The sequence below is a fragment of the Grammomys surdaster genome, unplaced genomic scaffold (genome assembly GCF_004785775.1).
Source record: "Grammomys surdaster isolate TR1022 unplaced genomic scaffold, NIH_TR_1.0 267, whole genome shotgun sequence".
Lineage (NCBI taxonomy): Eukaryota > Metazoa > Chordata > Mammalia > Rodentia > Muridae > Grammomys > Grammomys surdaster.
In genome coordinates, this window is record NW_021604708.1 from 4,363,034 (window position 1) to 4,384,731 (window position 21,698).

General features: G+C 41.8%; 4 protein-coding genes, 2 non-coding genes and 1 pseudogene across 7 annotated transcripts; 2 read left to right on the forward strand and 5 right to left on the reverse strand.

Annotated features, from left to right (window-relative positions):
- Positions 1-3,192: 3,192 nt before the first annotated feature.
- LOC114628313 (histone H2B type 1-M) lies at positions 3,193-3,573 on the reverse strand. Its single transcript, XM_028776279.1, has one exon. The coding sequence runs from the start codon at positions 3,571-3,573 to the stop codon at positions 3,193-3,195; it is 381 nt and encodes a 126-aa protein (XP_028632112.1).
- Positions 3,574-3,857: 284 nt separating this feature from the next.
- LOC114628326 lies at positions 3,858-4,195 on the forward strand (annotated as a pseudogene).
- Positions 4,196-7,786: 3,591 nt separating this feature from the next.
- Positions 7,787-12,500, reverse strand: LOC114628324 (histone H3.1). 2 transcript variants are annotated; one of them, XM_028776292.1, is made up of 2 exons: positions 12,491-12,500; positions 7,787-8,199 (listed from the first exon to the last, which is right to left on the reverse strand). In XM_028776292.1, the coding sequence occupies exon 2, from the start codon at positions 8,195-8,197 to the stop codon at positions 7,787-7,789; it is 411 nt and encodes a 136-aa protein (XP_028632125.1). In that variant the 5' UTR covers positions 8,198-8,199; positions 12,491-12,500. The 2 variants fall into 2 exon arrangements, with proteins under 2 accessions (XP_028632125.1, XP_028632124.1); XM_028776291.1 differs by lacking the exon at positions 12,491-12,500 and adding an exon at positions 8,411-8,435 and having other exon boundaries at positions 7,787-8,202.
- On the reverse strand, positions 9,077-9,474 carry LOC114628306 (histone H2A type 1-B/E). Its single transcript, XM_028776271.1, has one exon. The coding sequence runs from the start codon at positions 9,471-9,473 to the stop codon at positions 9,081-9,083; it is 393 nt and encodes a 130-aa protein (XP_028632104.1). The 5' UTR covers position 9,474; the 3' UTR covers positions 9,077-9,080.
- On the forward strand, positions 9,761-10,179 carry LOC114628317 (histone H2B type 1-H). Its single transcript, XM_028776283.1, has one exon. It carries the CDS (start codon positions 9,761-9,763, stop codon positions 10,139-10,141), a length of 381 nt encoding a protein of 126 aa, XP_028632116.1. The 3' UTR covers positions 10,142-10,179.
- A 2,086-nt stretch (positions 12,501-14,586) lies between the features above and the next one.
- Trnam-cau lies at positions 14,587-14,658 on the reverse strand. The gene has a single exon. It is a non-coding gene; the product is annotated as a tRNA-Met (tRNA).
- A 363-nt stretch (positions 14,659-15,021) lies between these two features.
- Positions 15,022-15,092, reverse strand: Trnag-gcc. The gene has a single exon. It is a non-coding gene; the product is annotated as a tRNA-Gly (tRNA).
- Between the last annotated feature and the right edge of the window lie 6,606 nt (positions 15,093-21,698).

The window sequence follows — 21,698 nt, forward strand, 5'->3', positions numbered from 1 at the left end:
ACAGCTCAGTCAAGAAAATAGGTTTCACTAATAGGAGATTGGAGAGCAAACTTCAGGCATCGATACAGGGGGAGGAAGCTAATGTGGACATTTTTGGTACACACTAGCAACATCCACACATGGACCAGAAGAGCAGGTTTTGCTGTGCCTCTGAGTCTCACCCTGGAGGGGACGAGCTCTGCCATTCCTTCATGAGTCTGAGAGTCTAATGCCCTTGACATGAGCGTTCTCTCATAACTGCACTCATCCAGGGATTTCCTTTGCTCCCTACACACCAAAGAGCTTCCTCATGAGGCACAATAGAGGGCAACTTAGTATTTCCTAAGTAAGTTTATTGGTAAATCCTTTATAACATCAATTTGTTACTCTTTCTCCCACACCAGTGGAAATATTCATCTTTTTATATGTTTAATATCTGTAAACTGAGGAAGTTTTAGAAAAAAAATAAATTTATGGAGGTGCTTGATCTGAATTTCCCTTGATTTACCAAAGACAATTCACCCAGAAGCAACTGCATCATCATGAGTATCCTCTAAGAACACTGTAAGCATCTAACTTACCCTCCACTAGCGTGCCTGTCTCCCTCCTCCACTGAGAAGGAATGTAAATTTCTAGATCTCTCTGAAGTTTGGGACATTCATTTTTCCTTCATGTAATAAATATAAACACTTTTCTCTTGTTAATCTACCATTAGTCTATGTCATTGACTTAATCATTGAACAGTGTGTGTTGTGTGTAGGTATCACGTGCATTCTATAGGTAAACTGCCATAAGCTGTTTGAGTTCACCAAAAAGCTCTGTCTGCGAGTCAGGATTGTTGTACTACTTCCCAATCAGTCTGACTCAAGTATGCAACGTCTCTTACATGTGGATGGTAGCAACACACTCTAATCCCACCACTAGGGAGGCAGAGGCCGGCAGATCTCTGAATTCCAGCCCAGCCTGGTCTACAGAGTGAGTTCCAGGACAACCAGGGCTACACAGAGAAACCCTATCTTGAACACCCTCTACCTTCCAACCACCATCCTCAACCTCCTGCACCCTAAAAGAATTAGTCTCTTACAAGGCTCTTTGTGTAAGGATTAGCTGGCTCTCCCAGTGTTGTTGCATGGAAGGAATGGAACAGAATTCAGCCAAAGCATAAAAATGTTGTGTCCTTAGAAGGTGAACCATTTTTACGATATTACATTTGTTTATCCCATGATAAAAACAAAAACAAACACAAACAAACAAACAAACAAACAAAACTAGTACTCCAGTTATGGGAAACTCAGCCGTGGAAGGAAAGCTCAATAGGGAACTCTAGCTGACTGTCCCTTCCCCAGTTGCTTCCTGCTTTATGTTGTAAGCAACTGATTTGATGGTATCACCTGTACAGCTGCTATTTGTTTTTCACTTTAAAGTCTTCTAGGAAGAGAAACTATTCTGCCAGCAACTCCATAAAATACAGCCGACTGCCTCAATGATGCTTCCTCAGTTGATCTCTGCTGGATGTTCTGAGACCCTTCTTCTGTTGCTGTTTTCTTTTTGCTTTTGCTTTGCTATATACTTAATAAACTGACTCATTCAAAACTGCAGTGAGGAGTACCTACATTGACACCATGCAGCAGGCTGAGGAAGTAGGACTCTTGTGAGTTCCAAGCACGTCTGGGTACAAAGCAAACTCTCACTCTTAAAACAGAAAGTAAAAATGAAAGAAATTTTATTGAAATTTGACAGAATTTGAGATATTTCATTTTATGATGTATTACATATTTTCAAGGTTTGTGCAATTATTTTGGAAAATAGTTCATAGCTGGGTCTCTGCATTCACACAAGACAGAATATATAAGTTGTGACTTCAGTGCAGTCCATTCTCATTTAATTTCCTCAACTTTAAAAGAGGGAAGGCAATAGAATGTGTTCCACAGGATACTATAAAGATCAGAGATAATAATTAAAGAAAATGGTTAGAAAAGCATATTAAGATCTTATTCTGCAACAGCTTAAATTCGTTTTGAACATCTGTGTACTAGTATTTCATTGATATTTGTGCTGGTTAGTGTTTCTCTACTTGAAAAAGCCTAACTCATCATATGGAAGAGGGATCCTCAATTGAGAAAATACATTTATTAGATTAACCTGTAGATAAATCTGTGGGGGCATTTTTTCAATTAATGATTGATGTGGTTGAACCAAGCTTACATAGATCAGTGCCACCCAAGTCTGGTGGTCCTGGCAGGTGGAAGAGGAACATATGCACGAGTCTGCTTTCTGCTTCTGCTCTTGAGTTCCTACCCTTTCTTCTTTGATGGACTAAATCAGAAAGATTGTAAACCAAACGAACCCTTTCCTCCTCAAGTTGCTTTTGGTCATAGTGTTTACAACAGTAATACAAACCAAAATAGGACAATATTAAATTGTCTACGTTTATGTGACTAGTTACCACTCTGTTCCATTTACTAGCCTACTGATGAGAGGAATAATTTCACTTTCTTGACATTTTTTGGATTATGCTTGAATAAACCTTTACCTAGTATGACTAAGAAACAAAGCAAACAAAACACTGCAAAACTATAATAAAAACAGCAATAACATTAAAACCTTTTGAGGTTGCTTCTCCTCTATAGTTCATCTTGAAACATCATACCAGCAAATTCTTATGAGCAAAGTGAGAAGTTAAGTCACATCAAATAACAGCACAACAGAAGACAATTTTAAAAATCAACAAATAATTTAGTTACCTGACAAGCCCATTGAAAAAAAACAAACCAGGGGCTTCAAAAGTCAAACCAGGCCGTAAAGGCCTGTAATAACAGTAACTGAAATTGAGGAAGATACAATTTTGAGGCCCGACTGGGTGGTTATGGGAATTCCATACAAGGAATTTAGTTTACTAGAGATCTGGTAAACTAAAAAACAAAGAGTCAACTAGAAAAGGTATGGTGCCATGTGGCACAAGGACAAACTGAGCCACAGTTCTGAAATAACAGAAGTGATTGTAACCTTCCAGTTTGAGACTGTTAAAATAGTTATCAAGTCTCAAAAACCTGTGAATGCAACATTTCTAGAAGCATTAGCAACAGAACTACAAATCCTAATGAGGATTGTTGTGGAATGTGCTGTAGATACAATTGTGCTGTGCAAGCTCTTTCAAAAGAACTGCTTAGTGGCTCTGAAAAGAGCCCTTGGGTTTGCTGTGAACTCTGCTTCTCACTTGGAGCTGGTGTACTTGGTGACGGCCTTGGTGCCCTCGGACACGGCGTGCTTGGCCAGCTCCCCGGGCAGCAGCAGGCGCACGGCCGTCTGGATCTCCCGGGACGTGATGGTCGAGCGCTTGTTGTAATGTGCCAAGCGCGACGCCTCACCCGCAATGCGCTCGAAGATGTCGTTGACGAACGAGTTCATGATGCCCATGGCCTTGGAGGAGATGCCCGTGTCCGGGTGCACTTGCTTCAGCACCTTGTACACGTACACCGAGTAGCTCTCCTTGCGGCTGCGCTTGCGCTTCTTGCCGTCCTTCTTCTGGGCCTTGGTCACGGCCTTCTTGGAGCCCTTCTTCGGGGCGGGAGCGGACTTCGTTGGCTCAGGCATGTTAACTACCTCCGAACCACAGAGATTACGCAGCCTGGAGGCCGCTAAGTGAACGCCTTATATACACTTTTCGATGCAAATCGGATGGAAAGTTTGCCATAGACTTATTGGTTAGTTTAAAATTGCATGTATCCAATCACAATGCAGATATTCCAACCTTGTGCTTCTATTGGTTAACATAATATTAGACTCTTAGCCAATGCCACGTCTTCAGTTTTAGCGCCATTCAGTCAATAACAAAGAGTGAGCTACTCTTCGCCTCAACACATATTGTACACAGCGTTTCGTTCGTTATGTCCGCTCAGGGTGGCAAGGCTCGCGCCAAGGCCAATACCCCCTCCTCCCGGGCCGGCCTGCGTGTGCACCGTCTGCTCCGCCAGGGCAACTACTCGGAGCGGGTAGGAGCCGGCGCCCCGGTGTACCTGGAGGCCGTGCTAGAGTACCTGACGGCCGAGATCCTGGAGCTAACGGGCAACGCGGCCCGCGACAAGACGCGCATCATCCCGCAGAGCTCAACAAGCTGCTGGGCCGCGTGATCATAGCGCAGGTCGGCGTCCTGCCTGACATACAGGCCGTGCTGCTACCCAAGAAGAGCAAGAGTAGCCACCGCAAGGCCAAGTGAACAGTATAGTTTCAGAAAGTTCTTTGGAAAAGTGTCTCTTTTTAGAGCCCGTTTTTTGTACTCGAAAAAGTGACACTTGGATTTGTGAATGATCCAAGAAAACAGCAGTCTCATTTTGTTTCATTGAATTACCGAACTTGTCTAGAAGTCACAAGCGGAGTTCTTGGCTCTACCCCAATGCCGGTGATCGACTTCAGGCTATAAGTTTGCATCTCAAGTGTTTTACTTGGGCCACAGGTAATGCCAAACGGAACACTGATTAGAATGCCTTGTGAGTCCTCTGTATGGTACCATTCTAGAGTTTCTGCAAGGTTGAGTCTTGGCAGAAGGCGGCTGCTTTTTGTTTTTGGAGCACTGTAGCTAAATAACAGTTTTCTGCAGTCTTATTGGTGTTTTATTAAAATTCAGCTAGTGGCCTAATACAGGGCCCGGAGGCATTACAACAGTTTTACTCACTTCAACCTGAGTTCAAGCCTTGAGCCCACATGGAAGGAGAGAATTGGATCCCACAAGTTGTTCTCTGGCTTTCATATATGCATACCTTACAATAGATGTAATTAATAATAGTTTTTTAAAACATATAAAGCAGTATTAGCCTAGTTCTGATTTTGACTTAAGCTATTTCTTTATGACTCAGCATGGAAATAAAATGGAGCTGGAGTTAAGTAGAGAAAGTGTGATGACCTACCCTCTAACCCCGACCCTGAGAAACAGAACTTACATTTTCTGTAGTGACCTAGTATTCATATATATATATATATATATATATATAATTCATATACATAATGCTGCTTTAAGTAGCACCAAAATGAAATTTCACAAGCCAGGTATAGGGTAGTTCATATCTGTAAATGCCATCACTGGTGTTTGAGGCAGTGCGATTGCTGAGTTTGAAGAACCCTAATGTCTGATATGATCATGCTGTTTCATGTAGATGTATACTTTAATAAAAATTTAGAAAACAAAGTTTCTAGCATTATTTTCCTGTTATGAATACTTTTAGTTAGCTATTACATTAATGTACCTTGCTGTTACATTAGTGACTCATAAACTGTTAACATTGTTGTACATGCCTGCCCTACATCTCTGATCCCAGTGCTCAGGACAGAGAATCAGGCAGATCTCTGAATTCCAGGCCAGCAGGGTCTATACAATGAGAACCTCATCTCAAAGAGAAAAAGCAAAAAGAAAAGAGAAAACCCTAGGCAGCTAGCTATCTATACAAAGATGTGCTCTGGATGAGACTGCAGTAATAACAATGACATTGAATGTTGTTATTCCAATCCTACCAGTACTAATAAGCAGACAATCCATGTTCTGAAATAGTTCAACTTTTGCTGAAAAGCCGAAGGCCATTGGAGAACAGTGGACTAAAATACCCTTGATGTTGCTCTTATGAACATATATGAAATCTGGATTTTGGAAAGGAATTCATAACTCTTAACAGTTTTGCTGCCTCAGGAAGTTCAAGCACAATATCTGCTATCTTACCCCCTTCAATTCTAATTATTCTTTCAGAAACAATTTTACATCTAGATACCATAAGTATAGTGTCTGAGCTAAAGAAACAATCCAATGAGGAGAACACAGAAGCGGGCAAACAGCACAGGAAGGATGGGGAAGTGTATGGACTGAGGGGAGCAGGGTGTTTAAGAGAATAAAATCTATGAAAGGAACATCTGCTCTGGGAGCTAGAGGGAATTATTATTAAAGGCTAATGTGGGGATCCAGCAGAGAATGCCTGTAAGTATAGACTCATGACTAAGATGAAAAGCAAAGTAGGAAGTTTGATATTGACAATAAGGCAGAAGTTTTAAGAGATAGCCCCTTCCCTTAGTTTTAAATATTTTTGATGTACTATTGAATTCCAGATCTTTGCTTGTCTGCAACTTAGCCCCTTTATGTGACTGTTCTTTTAACTTACAGATTTCCTGTAGAAACAAACAAAACCCCAAATATATATTCTAGATTCATCACTCAGCAAATTCAACTTATTGATTCTTGTCTTAATAACTAACACTACTGTGTACCCACTAGGATAGGCAAAAAGTGTGGCATCTGTCACTAAGCAATTTTTTATGTCATTACTAAAGGTACGTTCTTATATGGGAGATAAGGTGTGCTGAAATTTATAAAGTTAATTTAGAAGATGACCACACTATTGTAACAGTCCCATCACATGAAGTATTGTCAGAAACAGAATATTCATGCACATGTAGCCATGCCTGCCTGCTGACTGTGAAGAATGTTTCATGTAATTCTAACTGAAAGCCTAAAACTGTGAGACAGATACTGAGGATTGGTCAGTGCAAACCTGAAAAACAGAAGCAAAACAAAATCTGTGTGAGCCCTTCTGGAGTTAGTACTAGATCTTAGTGTCTCTCTGTGGAAAGAAAGAAGGCAATCCTTCCAATCTGTCAACAGGTGGTCTTAGCCTGGATCTGAAGACAGACTCTGCCTGCAGCAGACCCATGGGCTTCCTTCCAAAATCATGACCTTCCTTTCCAGAAGGTCACTTTCCCTGAGAGGTACTTTATTTTGTTTTAGGGATTAATTCCAATAGAAAGCACTATACTACCTAAAATTTTTATTTCGTGTTCGTGTGTGGTGAGTGTGGTAATCTATGGGCATGTGATACAGGTTGTGCATGTGTGGCTAGAAGTCCACACAGGCCTCATCACTCATATATCTTCAGTTGAAGTTCACATAGGCCTCATCACTTTCAGCCTTATATCTTCAGTTTAAGTCTCCAATTCCAACCCTGAGCCAAGGAAATAGATGTTAGAATTATAGACACTTAAAGATAGCCCTCAGAGGCTACAGGAAGCTGGTTGTAGCACTTTTGGGTTATGAGCTTTACATTTTCCATGTTTTCTTCCTGTTTCTCCGCCCATTCAATCATTTATCCAGGGGATTTCTGAACACCAGAAGTATACAAACTAACTCAGGTTCCCTTCTTGGGACTGGAGAGACAGCCAAGCAGTTAAAATACTCGAAATTCTGGAAGACCTCAGATTCCCATACATCCATTTTGTAGCTCGAAACTATCTAGAACTACAGGGCAGAGTAGATTAGCTTTTACATTAATGTTCCTCTGGCAAAAGAGCACAAGGCACACAGGTGGTGCAGACATGCATAGACCAAACACCAAGTAGGTGTGTCACTGTGTAATGTCTAGGATGTGAAAGAAAATGGACGTAATGAATTTATAGTCAGGAGACGTACCCAAGCATGGGATTTGACTGCACCTGCATTAAATGGCTGGCAGATTAACAACCCTTCCAAGGACTTACTTATGCCAAAAACCTTAACGCTAGTTGCATTTGGGGGGACTAGACCTAATGTTCAGCCTTGGCATAATTTTTCTAACACAAATACATTAATTGTGAAGAAATAGGCAGGTAGGTATTAGTGCCCTATAAAGTACTTGCCAATTTGCATCTTTGAAGGGACATATCCCTCAAAGTTAAGCAGAAAAGAAAACCACGGTGAGAAACTGGCTACCACACCAAGGTTATAGTTCTAAAAGTACAGCACCTTTTGTGTAGGTTTGGGTGGCTCTGAAAAGAGCCTTTGAAAAACACTATGAACTTATGCCCTCTCTCCCCGGATGCGGCGGGCCAGCTGGATGTCCTTGGGCATGATGGTGACACGTTTGGCGTGGATGGCGCACAGGTTGGTGTCCTCAAACAGACCCACAAGGTAGGCCTCGCAGGCCTCCTGCAAGGCCATCACCGCAGAGCTCTGGAAGCGCAGGTCGGTCTTGAAGTCCTGCGCGATCTCGCGCACCAGGCGTTGGAACGGCAGCTTGCGGATCAGCAGCTCGGTCGACTTCTGGTAGCGCCGGATCTCGCGCAGCGCCACGGTGCCAGGGCGGTAGCGGTGGGGCTTCTTCACGCCGCCGGTGGCCGGGGCGCTCTTGCGGGCGGCCTTGGTGGCCAGCTGCTTGCGCGGGGCCTTGCCGCCGGTGGACTTGCGAGCGGTCTGCTTAGTGCGAGCCATAGTAACGTTTCAGCTTACAAAAGAAAGTGAGAGAAGAAAAGCCTCACCACCAAAATTTATACAGACGGCCGGATTCTGATTGGTCAAAGTGGCTGCCGGAGCAACTTAATTGGCTGGTGAGTCCTTTTGTTTTCTGCATACTACTGGCGGTATGTGTTTTAAGCAAGTGTGCAACTTCCTCATTGAAAACAAAATCCCGCTGAATATTCGTGGAAATCAATGTGATTCTTATTAAAAGCACTTTTCTTAACTCTTTTATTCCTGTTTCATATTATATGAAAAGATGTGTAGTGAGATAACCATAAGATAGGTAGTAGTGACTTTAAAAAACGGCTTTAAACACATTGACCCCTGGAATTCAATTTGCAGGCGGGGAGGTCTAGTGGAAGTTTTTAGCTGTGATACCACCAAATGATTTAACATCCTTAGCTGATTTTGACCTTGGCAAATGGCCGTTACTTGTCAATCATGCACATAAACAGAATTCAAGTGAGGTTTGTACATTAGTTGCTTCGCAGTACTTGTGCTGTAGTCCAAGTGTCATAAAAGGAACTTTTTTATAATTCTTTGCGTTTTCCTGCCTGTCTGGGAACTCACCCTGCAGAGCAGGCTGGCCTCGAAATCAAGATTTGTGTGCCTTTGTGTACTACCAGATCTGACGCTAGGTTCCAGCCTTCCAGAAGCCAGAGTATAATTCTCTTACCTATGGGGTTAAACCCTTGACAAGCAGGGGAAATAAAATTATCCCCAAAAGCTAACAGGATGGCAATACATAAGACTTGTACAATACACTATTCCAGCAGTGTTTAGTTCTTTTTTGGAGAAAGTAAGTGGCTCTGAAAAGAGCCTTTGGTGATTCGTAGAGTGTTTCGTACAAAGGGTCTCACTTTCCCTTGGCCTTGTGGTGGCTCTCGGTCTTCTTGGGCAGCAGCACGGCCTGGATGTTGGGCAGGACGCCGCCCTGCGCGATGGTGACGCGGCCCAGCAGCTTGTTGAGCTCCTCGTCGTTGCGGATGGCCAGCTGCAGGTGGCGCGGGATGATGCGCGTCTTCTTGTTGTCGCGGGCCGCGTTGCCCGCCAGCTCCAGGATCTCGGCCGTCAAGTACTCCAGCACGGCCGCCAGGTACACCGGGGCGCCGGCGCCCACCCGCTCCGAGTAGTTGCCCTTACGGAGCAGCCTGTGCACGCGGCCCACGGGGAACTGCAGGCCGGCCCTGGAGGAGCGGGTCTTGGCCTTGGCGCGAGCCTTGCCGCCCTGTTTGCCGCGTCCAGACATGACTCAGTTTTCCAGAAAAAAACCACCACAGTAAGAAAGCGGAGTGCGATGCTCCTGCTATTTATAGTCAACGCAGGGCGCGAAAACGGAGAGATTTCATTGGTTATACAATGGTTACCAATGGTACCGTGGTTTCGAAAATCCCTTGTTTTGATTGGGCAATTAGTAAATGACGTATGCTGATTCAGGATCCGCATAGCCATAAGTTTGTTTAAAAAGCAGCCAGTGCCTCGAACGTCTTATACCACTCATCTCATCTTCTTTTGAGTTCCTTTCTGGCTTTCAGCATGCCTGATCCTGCCAAGTCCGCTCCTGCCCCGAAGAAGGGCTCCAAGAAGGCCGTGACCAAGGCCCAGAAGAAGGACGGCAAGAAGCGTAAGCGCAGCCGCAAGGAGAGCTACTCGGTGTACGTGTACAAGGTGCTGAAGCAAGTGCACCCCGACACCGGCATCTCCTCCAAGGCCATGGGCATCATGAACTCGTTCGTCAACGACATCTTCGAGCGCATTGCGGGCGAGGCGTCGCGCTTGGCACATTACAACAAGCGCTCGACCATCACGTCCCGGGAGATCCAGACGGCCGTGCGCCTGCTGCTGCCCGGGGAGCTGGCCAAGCACGCCGTGTCCGAGGGCACCAAGGCCGTCACCAAGTACACCAGCTCCAAGTGAGAAGCAGAGCTCACAGCAAACCCAAAGGCTCTTTTAAGAGCCACCCACAATCTCTTATGGAATAGCTGTTACACATGTGTCTTTGTTGAAGCAGGTAACAGAGCGTAAGGTAAAGTGCCAAAAGATGCAGAAAGCAGTCTAGGATTATTGGACAATAAGTTTTGCCGCCCCGGCCAGTAGGAATATTTTAATAAGTACGCAGCGGCCTGTAGAGACGTTATTTGTGAGTTTATTTACAGATGTGCGGAGTTCTGTACTGAAAGTATGCTTTCAGAGAGACCATCTTCAAGACTGATTTGAATGTCCACGGTCATGAGTCCAGCCGCAGGAGTCAAAATTGCATTTAAAGCCAGTGGACCCCAGCATGACCGCTGACACGGAGGTGAATTAAAAGCGCGGGCTATCTCCCGCTAATATTCATGGGACTTCTATGCACCACCCAGGTTCTGCAACTCTCCATCTCGATAGCCCAAAAATTCATTTTTGGTGTTTCATGATATTAGCCAAGCACGCCGTTACCTCATGGTCTTTCTCTAGTAAGTAATTTTGTAGATCACCATCGCAGTCCCTCTGCGTGACAACCACTTCCAGCGTGCAGTTAAAGCAGGACAGGTGGGGAGCTAAGGAATAATCTAGTTTTGCCGTGTTGTGAAATGTGCTGCTCTTTTCTGCCATCATGTGGTAACAAACAGTATCACAAGTCCATGGCCTTAGGTATTTTTCATCCAGACTGAAAATGCTTCCTTATGCTGTGACCAGTGAGTTACAGTAGTGTTACTATTTTTACTCCTAGTAACATTAGAAGAGTTATACTAGCTTCTCAAGGGTGACTGAAGGAGAGGAGGCAAGACAGATGAGATTGAGGCACATGGAGAGTCTGGTCAGAGCTATCAAACAAAAACTGCACAAGATGCTAAAGTAACAAAATATTAGAGATGTGCTTTTTAGCTTTTGATTTCTCTCTTAACTTTTATTTGACATTTTCCAGTGCTTAATCAATCATACCCAAAGATATTATTAAAACATGACAGGCTTGCATAAGAAGCATAACACAGACAATAGGTTTTTTTTTGAAGATCAAGATCAAGGCATGAGCAGATATGGCCTCTTTTGAGGTCTCCCTCTGGGACTTGACAGGTGTCTGCCTTCATGTTGTGCCCTTGACCTATTTAGCCCTGTGTCTCTAATAAGAGCCCCACTCTTAGGACCGTTCTTAATAGAAATGGACTGAGGGCAAGTTACTAGGCAGGTGGTCAGCCACTGAACACAGAGCCAGCCTGTGAAGATCTTGGACTTCACAGCTCCTTGAAGATCCTGTATCCAAATTCAATGGTATCGAGGACAAGACCTGACCATGGGCCTTTGTGGGGGGGCACACTTTATCATCAGACTCAACACTGTGTTTTATTTCAACCTGCTATTATTTCAGATTCTTTTTCATTTTAAAAGTCTGCATTTAGTTAAAATTATAGCTAAAACAACTGAAGATTTTCTAAAACAGAGTTTATGTCAGTTGCTCACGGGGGGGGGGGGGGCCCCAACAATCATTGGACATTTGAAACCATCTTTCATTTCTACAAATTTTCTTGAAGTCCATGCCTTCTGACATTTTTTGTTTTAAATTTTGATAGTGTTATGAGACAATTAACCCCCCCCCCAATCCTGCCACTCCAGTTTCCCCAAATTTTGAAAGAAATTAGGAAACAGAAATGAATAAAGGGAAGTAGACTCATTCACAGTTGGGCGAGAACTGGGGGATAAGAGTTCCTGTGCACTCTCTACTTCTCCTGTAGCAGTGTTACAATTTTATAGGAACCATAGAAAGATACACAGGACAAGAAGTTGTTGAGTTTTGGTGAGTTAGGCTGTCCTGCTGTGAAAACTCCTGGAGTCCAGATGTTAGCCTTTCCCTTTTCCCTCTTGAGATTCCTGGAGAAAGCTTGAAGTTTTAATTATGAGCCTAGCCGTTTAATGGCAGAGCCATCTCTCCAGCCCTCCTGGAGGAAATCTTAATTATTTAGGGTCCGTTATCTTAGCGTTACTCTTTCAATAAGGACCAAAACACATTTCAGTAGTTTCTTAGCTCTGTGGTAAGAACACGATCAGAACACATGCATGTTCCTAAAACTGGTGGAAACTGAGAGGCGCTTGGGAGTGGAGGTGCCCAGCGTGTCCTGTACAACACAGTTTCACTGGCTGAGTCGTCCAGTTTTGAAGAAGGTAAGTATTTAAATATGAGATAGTCTAAATCCTCTGTATTGCCATTTAACACACATTTACAATATGACCCCAGACTAAACAAACAAAAGTTGTCTACTACTGTTTTTTAGTCTCAAAGTTGGAAATCTAGATATAGAGAAAAGTTTCTGGACCGAGACAAACTCATGAAGTCTCCTGTCACCAAGGCCTGAATCAAATGCCCCGAGCTTCCTACGTGATTCTCCACTAAAAAGTCATTCCACGCTCGCTGGGCCCCTGTGGGCAGAGCACAGGGTCTGCCATAACAGACATTCACAAGCTAGTTGGGGAGAGGGGGAAGTAAAGCACAGGGATCACTCTTGACTTTCTAACACCAGTGAGGTACGAGTGAAGGCTAGGAAATATTCAGAGTTGCTTATTTGTATTTTGAGTTTGTTTGTTTGTTTGTTTGTTTGTTTGTTTTAATCTTGAAGACTGAACTCAGGGCAGTCATTGTGTTTGCTAAGCAAATGCTACGTCTGTGCTACTTTCCAACTTCTTAAAAGTTGTCTATTGAATAATTATCTAAGTTTAAAACGCAAAACAAGTGTTCTTTTCTACTTAGATTACCTTTGTTTTGTTTTCAATGACATTATTCCTAACTGGCGAGGGAAAGTTTTATACATTAGCTAGGCACAGCATGATATTTTGATATCTGCATGCAAGGCTGAGTATTATATAGAAGGAGTTACTGGACCATCACCTGTTTACCTGTGCCTTGTGATACAATCTCTTCTACTTGTTTTTCTCAGTCCTGTCTCTGAAATTCCCTCCCTTTTCTTTAGTGGGTTTTCCCTTCTCTTCTGTTTTACTAGATACATATGGGAAGAGGGTAGAGGTAACAAGGACCCACCTGAAGACTCCTCCCTCCCTACTACAGATCCCTGAGCAAATGAACTGCCAACGGTTTCCTTATCTCCCCTCCTTCCCTCTCTCCTCCAGTCTGTTTTACACGAAGCAAGGATCTCAAATTCTATTTAAAATGGTTGTCTGACGAATCAATGGCCCCTTCTCTTTATCTCTCTGATCATGACTGACAATTAGAACTGTTTCCTCCTGGCTTTAACATCTCAACAATTAAGATTTTAAGGAGAGAAGAAAAGAAAAAAGAAAGAAAAAGGAAAAAGGTGCCAGTTTGTATTCCCGAAGGCAGCACACATTTTAAGTGGAAAAATATCAATACCGGGTTTAAATTTTATTTCTATTTTTCCCCTGAAAAAAATGTCCCCATATGGTGTCCAGTAATTTATTGTTAAAGTCAGCTTGCATCTGGTGAGCAGCTGGGATTATATGAAAGCAAAACTTTAAAATTTTAAAACTTTAACTGTTACTGTTGTGTTACAATTTCTGAGTTTTGCTCTGTAAAATACTTCATCAGAAGTATCAGTGGTTCATTTTAGGATGCCCAGTGACCCCTCGTAGTCTCTGCCTCCAGGGCTTAGAAACTTAAAAGGGGGGGTTGGTGCTTTCAAGGCCTGATACAGGGAGATAAACGCACCCAGGCCTGACACAGGAAACTTGGCTCGGAGCCATTATGGAAAATTCCAGCGTGTCCTCTCGGAATAACCTAACAAGAGTAATGGGGATCTTTCGCTGCCTTTGGTGTATCAGGATATCTTACAGCTCGATAGAGCTTGACTATAACGGATAAGATGCCAGGTTTTTTTGTTTTTGTTTTTGTTTTTTCCAAATGTTGACTGTAGAAAGGAAGGTAGGGCTGATGTGTGGCCTTTCCTTCTCCAGACCGCAACAGGGACGACACTCAATTCTCCCCAAGCGACACAGACTTTCTACTCCTGTATAGAAAAAAAATCTGAAGTAGGGAAATCTCCATAGGCAACGTCCAAAGCTCTAAAGAAATAAAGGAATAAACACCATACTGGGCTGGTGGTGATAAGCACCAAGGAGGAAAAAGGAGTAGGAGGAAAAGGCTACTCCATGTAACTTTCACAGACACTCTAAAACCGGAGCTGGCTATAGTTTCTTGGGAAGTTTGTTGTATGCAGTTTAGTGACACAGAGACATGCTACTTCTGCAGCTGGGTTTCTTATCACCTCTGAGTCTGTTACCATCCCACAGTTCATTGAAAGCGCGCTGTTTTCATATTGAAGGAATATTGAGTACAGCATGCTTTAATTAGTTATTACTTTTGGTTTCTGCAAGAAAATAGTAGAAAGTTGTTAAAACTTTGAGGAAAGGAAAAAAGCTAGCAGAGGATGGTTTCGATCCATCGACCTCTGGGTTATGGGCCCAGCACGCTTCCGCTGCGCCACTCTGCTAGAGAGGCAAACAATGGCCTTAAAATTATACTGTTATACATGTATGTAAACATTGTCCTTTTGCAGCCTTTTATGATTTTTAGTGATTAGCTAGGTTAGTGATTTAGATATAGCAAAATGAGCTCCGAAAGATTTTTATTTTAAATAGCGGCAGATAAGTAAAATTCAATGTTTCTTTAAGAAAATATCTTGTTACTAACTTACTAGTTACTTGTTACTATCCTTTCATTTGAAAGAACGATTTTATTTAAAATATGATTAGTATATACGAGTAATCGAAAATGTAAGTAGGAAAAACGAGTGATTCTATGGCAGATTGTATTTTCAAGACGTGCTTTACAGAAAAACAAAAAGCTAAGCACTTGCATTGGCCGGGAATCGAACCCGGGCCTCCCGCGTGGCAGGCGAGAATTCTACCACTGAACCACCAATGCTTTGACGAGTAGCTTTGTAATCTTACAAGTGATTACATTAGCCATATACAAAACTCCATATTAAAATATTACTTCTTTTAAAAAATAGGTATTAATATCATCTTACATTTTTTTGTTAACTCTTGGTAATGCTTCTTTCTAGTTTACTGCAACCACCGGGTGACCCAGGCACTTGCAAGTCACCAGCTTGTAGATCGTAAGTCTCCCTTCATAAGTGGAAAAATTGACAGACTTGGGTGGTAGGGTGATCCTGGGTATTGAGGCGCCAGGAGGGCAGTAAGGAGGTGGGCACCTGCGGATCCCGTGAATATCACCTCAGTGGAGGCAATTCTCAGAAATCCCTTAGGAATCTGGGTGGATCCTAAAGGATCGTGAGCAGGACGATGAAGAAAAGTTAAGGGAATGAGAAGAGAGTCCAACGAAAGGGTGCAAAAGAGCGGAACAAAGAGAAGAGAGGAACTTCAAGGCGCGCACTGGTATGTGAGATCAGTGCTGCTCCCTACTGGTTGGAAGACCGGAGGGGCGGATGTAGGAATGAGGATTTGGCCTTCAGTGTTTTAGTCAAGGTTGCATTGACTTCAGAAGTAGCTCCGGAAAGTCCTTTAGGAAAATCGAGGGCAGCGATCCCAATTAAGGATAACTTCTCCCCAAAGGCACAGCCATGACTTCCATAAAAACATAAAAATGAACTCGTCTTAAATTATTTTGTATAATAAGTTCAAGATGTGATTGCTGTAACCTAATCAATAGAAAAATCCAAAAAAATTAGAAGCTTTTCTATAAAAGATCAGGAATGTCGAAATGAATGTGTGAGCGAGGCCGTAATTGGTATTTCTTTTGAGCATACTAAATCTGGTTTTGCCTAGGGCCTCCTTCCAGACACCGCCCGGGTGAAATATAAATGTACAGCCCGACAGAAATTTCTGGAGAAGTAGAAAGAGTGTCACAATGCTTTCCGAAATCTTTAGGATTCCAAATACATGTTGGGATAGAAGCTGAGAGAGGGGCTTGGTGGTGAGTAAAGAGAAGCAGAGAGAAGAGGGGAGAGAAAGGAAATGAGACAAACAAACAAACAAACAGAACAAAAAACAACAAAACTCTTAGCTATGTGGCCTCAAAATCCTAAGTTAAGTAATAGAGGAGAAAGAACATTCAGCATTGAATCAAAATGTAAAACTCGTTCAGCAAAAGGCACTGTTAAGACATCTAAAAACAAGCCACAGGCAGGCAGAAAATATGTTCAGCATACCTGATAAAGGGTTTCTTTGTATGTTTATTTACATGTTGTTAAACAAACAAAACCCACAGACACTGAGGAAGGAGAGATTCTAGAATCATTACTGGGAAGAGAAACTATGACATTAAGATATCTTTGCCCAGAAGGCTTATTAGGGTTTCCAGCGCTAAGAAGTCCAAAAAGGTCTCTCTACATTTAGGAGAAACTTTAATGCAAAATCGCTATTGTAAAGAGCAAAAAGTACTCCTGCAAAAGAGGAAAGGATTTTCTGCCATAGAGTACTGTGATCATAAGATCTGCACAGAAAGAATTTCCCCAATGTGAAAAGGAGTAAAGCTAAGGTTGGAGACTCAAGTAAAGAAACCCCCGAGGAGAGGACTCAGAAGTAATATTTCTATCTCCGTATCTCCCCTCATGTGTCACTTTTCTTCTTGTTTTACACTATTATTATTATTATTATTATTATTATTATTATTACTATTGTGTGTGTGTGTGTGTGTGTGTGTGTGTGTACCATGGTCTGCATGTGGAGATCATACGACAACCTTTGGAAGCTGATTGGATTGTCTCCTTTTCCCCTGAGATTTTAGGAGGTGATCTTCTTGTTCACTTACAGCAAGGCTATATTCTAATTATTTGTCTTACATGTGATGAGCTAAATTGATTATCCTTGTCATTGGTCAGGACAGAGTGCTCACTAACTAACCTTTGGCCCCTTTAAGCGTAAGCCAAGCAACACGATCCCCTGAGTAAAGCATTATATGATATGATTGTGCTACCCTTTCATCTAAATTCCTCACAGCTGGTTTTTTTCTAGTGTAACCGTATCAAAGGGACGATTCCTTTTCTGTCCATCGTAAAGCACAAAGATAACACCTCAATTAAGGAGACAGGTTAATAAGCAAGAAACATAGCAAATAGATTTGAACCAAGTTTGACATGTTGTAGGAGCCAAGAGGAAGACCATTTAAAGACCCAGGGAGACCAATCTATCTTTAGGATTGCATTTGCTGAAGTATAATATAGGCAGCAATGGGCAGTAAAAATGTGCTGTACAAACAGAAATAGGTTGAATGGGAGCCATAGGATGGCCTGGCTACAGACTCTTCCTGGCCTCTCCGTGCAGCATTAGCTCCTCACTCCTTTAAGATCAGACCCTCCTGGAATGTCTCATCAGGTCATATCATTTCTTCTTAGCCAGCTGCTACACAGAATAGAAGGGGAAGTCTGAAATAATATTCCTGGGGTTTAAAACTCTTTGAGAGGAGAAGGGTTCTAGTTCTGTGGCCTGCCTTGGGCTTGGGGTTGTAGGAGAACAGAAAAAAGAACAGAAGAAGATGAAAGACAAACATTGCTATAGTCAGCTCACCGCTCCTCTCCTACTCCCCCATCCCCTCCTACCCCCAGTTATAAGAGTGATAACAATGTTCCTGAACCTGGGAGAATAGACACATGGATCGATCATCCAGCCCACTCTGAGCAAACCCTGTGACACTGTACATGCCTTTCCTCTGCCTGAACCCTTTCCCTCTTTAAACCCAAATAAAGCTCATGTCTAAACATCAAAGACAGATTGTTTATATCTATCTTTCTCTACCTTTCTCCACTTCCCATCTTGTTAGTTCCCATCATGGCCACGCTTTTGCCCAAAAACTTCAGTAAGAAAACCAGCATCTCTTGCTTTGATCCTATACATATTTGGCAGTTTTATATCTGGCAGCTAAAACTCCATCCTAGAAACACCCTGCTATGACCATCTTCTGAACACTTGTCTTCATTTGAACAAATCCATCACTCCACTTCTCCCTGTCTCCAGTACACCCCAGTCACTCAGCCCACCCCATGCTACCTATCTCTGCTTTTTCTGCCACGTCCATCAGAAAAGCTGCTCTAGATAGCTTTCATGACACTTTACACACTAGTGTCTCTTCTCCTGGTTTCCATGACTGGCATTCTGTCTGGTGGTAACTGGATGACAGTAGCTACCACAACATCCTGAGTTATGAGTACTGAATGTCTTGGATGATGAAAGTCTCTGATGGAGGTGAAGTTGTTAATGTAAAGTTCTTTATGTTTCCGACCCAGGCCTGTTGACAACGTCAGTTCCTAACAAAAAAAGCAGCACCTGGAGCTGCTCCTCTATCTGCCAAAATATTCTGCTGTCATCAAAAATGACAGCTTTTCCTTTCCTTTTCCAGATTTTCCTCATGTATCCTGAAGTCGTGTTATTTGTATGTGTTGTGTACAGAATTGTACATTATGTGTACATGGTCTTGTGCACTGTGTATTCAGATGCTGATTTCCATTTCCCTGAGATCTAGTTACAGTCCCGGCACAGGTATTGTCATGAATACTGAAGGCTCTCCTGTATCAGTGTGGTGTAAAGAATGCTCCCCAATTATCTCTGATCGGTTAATAAAAAGAAGATCTCTGTGAGTTCAAGGCTACCCTGGTCTACAGAGCAAGTTCCAGGACAGCAAGGGTTACCCAGGGAAACCCTGTCTCAGAAAACCAAAAAATAAAATTAAGTGCATTCTTGTCAATTTGATCAAGACTCTAGAAAATAACAACTTAACTTTCTTTCTTTAGAAGATGAGGGTCTATGGGATCCAGAATAGTATAGCAGGCTCGGCGTTTTAGTGATGATCTCCCTTTGGTAATGAAGTCGATTTACAGGCAACTTTCACACCTTTTATTACCTTCATTAGCAAAAGATGTGACTGAGACTCTTAAGCAGTGGTACTTATTCTAGATTATTTAGATGGCCTCCAAATGGCGTCATGAATATTATGAGACAGGTTGAGAGAGATTCTATTGAAGTTCACAATGTGGAGAAAGAAATGTTAAAGGAGCCAGAATTGAGAGAAGATTTTTAATTTAGCCTTGTTTCATAAATTTCTATTTTCCAGGATTGTCAGATACTCAACTCTATAAGCATTGTAGAGTGTCGGTATTTTTCTGAGTCCTTTCTTCCATTATACTAACATCGACTTCTTGATTTTTATCCAGTGGTAGGAATTCTGCTCTTTATGAAAGAAACTACATTTCATGAGCACCCTTCTAATGCTAATGTCAATGACATCACCTCAAAGTGCTTCCTACTCCATGCAGAACGAATTCATGCCTTCCATAAAAAGTCTTCAAGAGGTTTGGTATTCGATTGCTCACTTCTTCACGTGTTCCCTATTCTATGAAGGCATTTTAGTTGCAAAATAGACTGATTAAAATGCAAATATCAGAGCTACAACCAATAACTTATTAGTACATTCTCCCAGGTAAGGATTATAGGGAATGTATTGCCAATCATATTTCAAAACCTTTTAGAGCAGAAAATGAAGTTGATGTATATATACTGATTTAGGTTAAATACTAGTCACTTATTGGTTGGTTTTATCTTAAATCGTATGTCTCACATCTTTAGAACTATTTTCTCTCACTCCACCCATCCTTTTAAAGGAGTAGCATTTTACTAGTCAAGTTTTATAAGGGGTTTTAACCCAGATAGGAGCACATAGAATTATTCTACCTCCTCAGTCATTTTTGCTCTACATTGTACAAAAGCGTAACAAGAAGGGCCTGGAGAGATCATGAAATATGTATCATATGTACATATATATGTCAACTAATAGGAAAGTATTTATAGGATTTAGATATAAATCCCTTTAAAATTTACCAGTGTACAGTGTGTTGAATCAATTAAATTGCTCATTTTTTTTTAAAACAAAATACCTCATTTCCTCTCTTCTGCTAATTCCTCCAACTCCACCTCCAGCTTCGATCAAGATGGCCAGTATACAGCCTATGCTGGCCTCACTCTAATTCTGAAGGCTGATCTGATCCCAGATGATCCTCAGAAGGCCATGATGGGGCATGGTGTTCAGTGCCTTTCTCCTTGGCATCCTACCTTTGAGAGACACAACATCCAGCTCCTCAAAGATCTCTAAAAGCCACTTGGTACTGACTTTGAAATGATATAAAAGTTTGTCTCTGGAAATGTGATCTTTCCTTTACTTGGACCTTAAGGTAAGAACACATTTTCCTTAGAAAACACCCTCTCATTTTTCAAAATACACTCTCAGTATTGTCTACCATTTTCTTTTCAATTTCCTTTAATAGAAGTAAAGGATAGGTGCTCAGTATAGTTGCTATTTTCTTTAACTGTTAGTAGAACAGTTCTTAATGTCTGGTCCCTGCTAGGGAACATCAACATTTTTCTGGGGATTTGCAGAAAGACAAGTTCTCAGCCACATATCAGAACAACTGTGTTAGAAATCCTGAGGGTTGTAGGACTCAGTGTAAGTGTTCACTGCATATTTTGATTTTAATATAAGTTTGGTTGAAATGGAATTGAAACAATGATAGCTTAACATATAATATACATGATCAGTTATGGCTTTTAGTGTAGAACTATTTTCTTCAGCACTGTTGAATTATGAAAGTAATATGAAAGAACTGTTAATTCCAGTCGTGCTGACTCAAGGTAATTTACAGATAGAAAAAAATGTTCTTCTTGCCTAAGAAAAGTATAGTGGAGCTGTGGTTAAGAGCACTCACTGTTCTTTGAGAGGACCTAGGTTCAATTCTCAGTACCCCGATGGACTCTCACAACTGTCTCTAATTCCAGTTTCAGGGAATCCAACACGTTCACACAGAGACACATGCAATACACATGTCATAAAAATTTAAAAGAAGTACAGTGGACAGGAGTGGGCATCATTGTAAGACTGCTTTTTAAAATGAATTGAACTATGGATTCTTTAGAGGTTAATAAGAAGGAATGATATGTATATAGGAGAAATCACTTAAAATCTCAAAAAGAAGTTTGACTCAAGTTTAAAGTATTGCTTTATTATTATTACTTATTTTTTGGTAGATAAAACAGGATATGACCTCAATTTAATAGAGGTAGAGATTATAAAAAGAAAATCATGGAAAATTTTAAATAAACTATGGGGGTCAATTCTCTGTGAATTTTAAATTGTGCTGGTGTAGAGATAATGCTAAGTTTTCACCCAGGGCTCAAGAAGATGAGTCTAGAGCTAGCATTACAGATTTCTGCTAGAGCTTCTGCACGTGTTTAAAGGGTGGGATGCATGTTTACGTACATGACAGTGTTTCTGCATGTATATTAAATGCATTGTTTTTGTAAAAAGGATTCTCAGATTTTTACTTTAGACCCTGAGATATCTAGGAATCCTCACCAACACACAAATGGTATACAGCTTGAAAATATGAAGCTTATAGGATAAGCAGTTTGGGAGAATCATAAGGAGTCACTTCTCAGGGCTTGTGAATGGATATATCCTGGCAGGCGAACACTGTATATTCCTCTATCAGCAAGACTTTATTTGATGGAAATCATCACAATA

Coding starts and splice junctions, on each gene's coding strand:
- LOC114628313 (XM_028776279.1), bottom strand. CDS start 3,573: ATGCCTGAGCCAACGAAGTCCGCTCCCGCCCCGAAGAAGGGCTCCAAG.
- LOC114628324 (XM_028776292.1), bottom strand. CDS start 8,197: ATGGCTCGCACTAAGCAGACCGCTCGCAAGTCCACCGGCGGCAAGGCC.
- LOC114628306 (XM_028776271.1), bottom strand. CDS start 9,473: ATGTCTGGACGCGGCAAACAGGGCGGCAAGGCTCGCGCCAAGGCCAAG.
- LOC114628317 (XM_028776283.1), top strand. CDS start 9,761: ATGCCTGATCCTGCCAAGTCCGCTCCTGCCCCGAAGAAGGGCTCCAAG.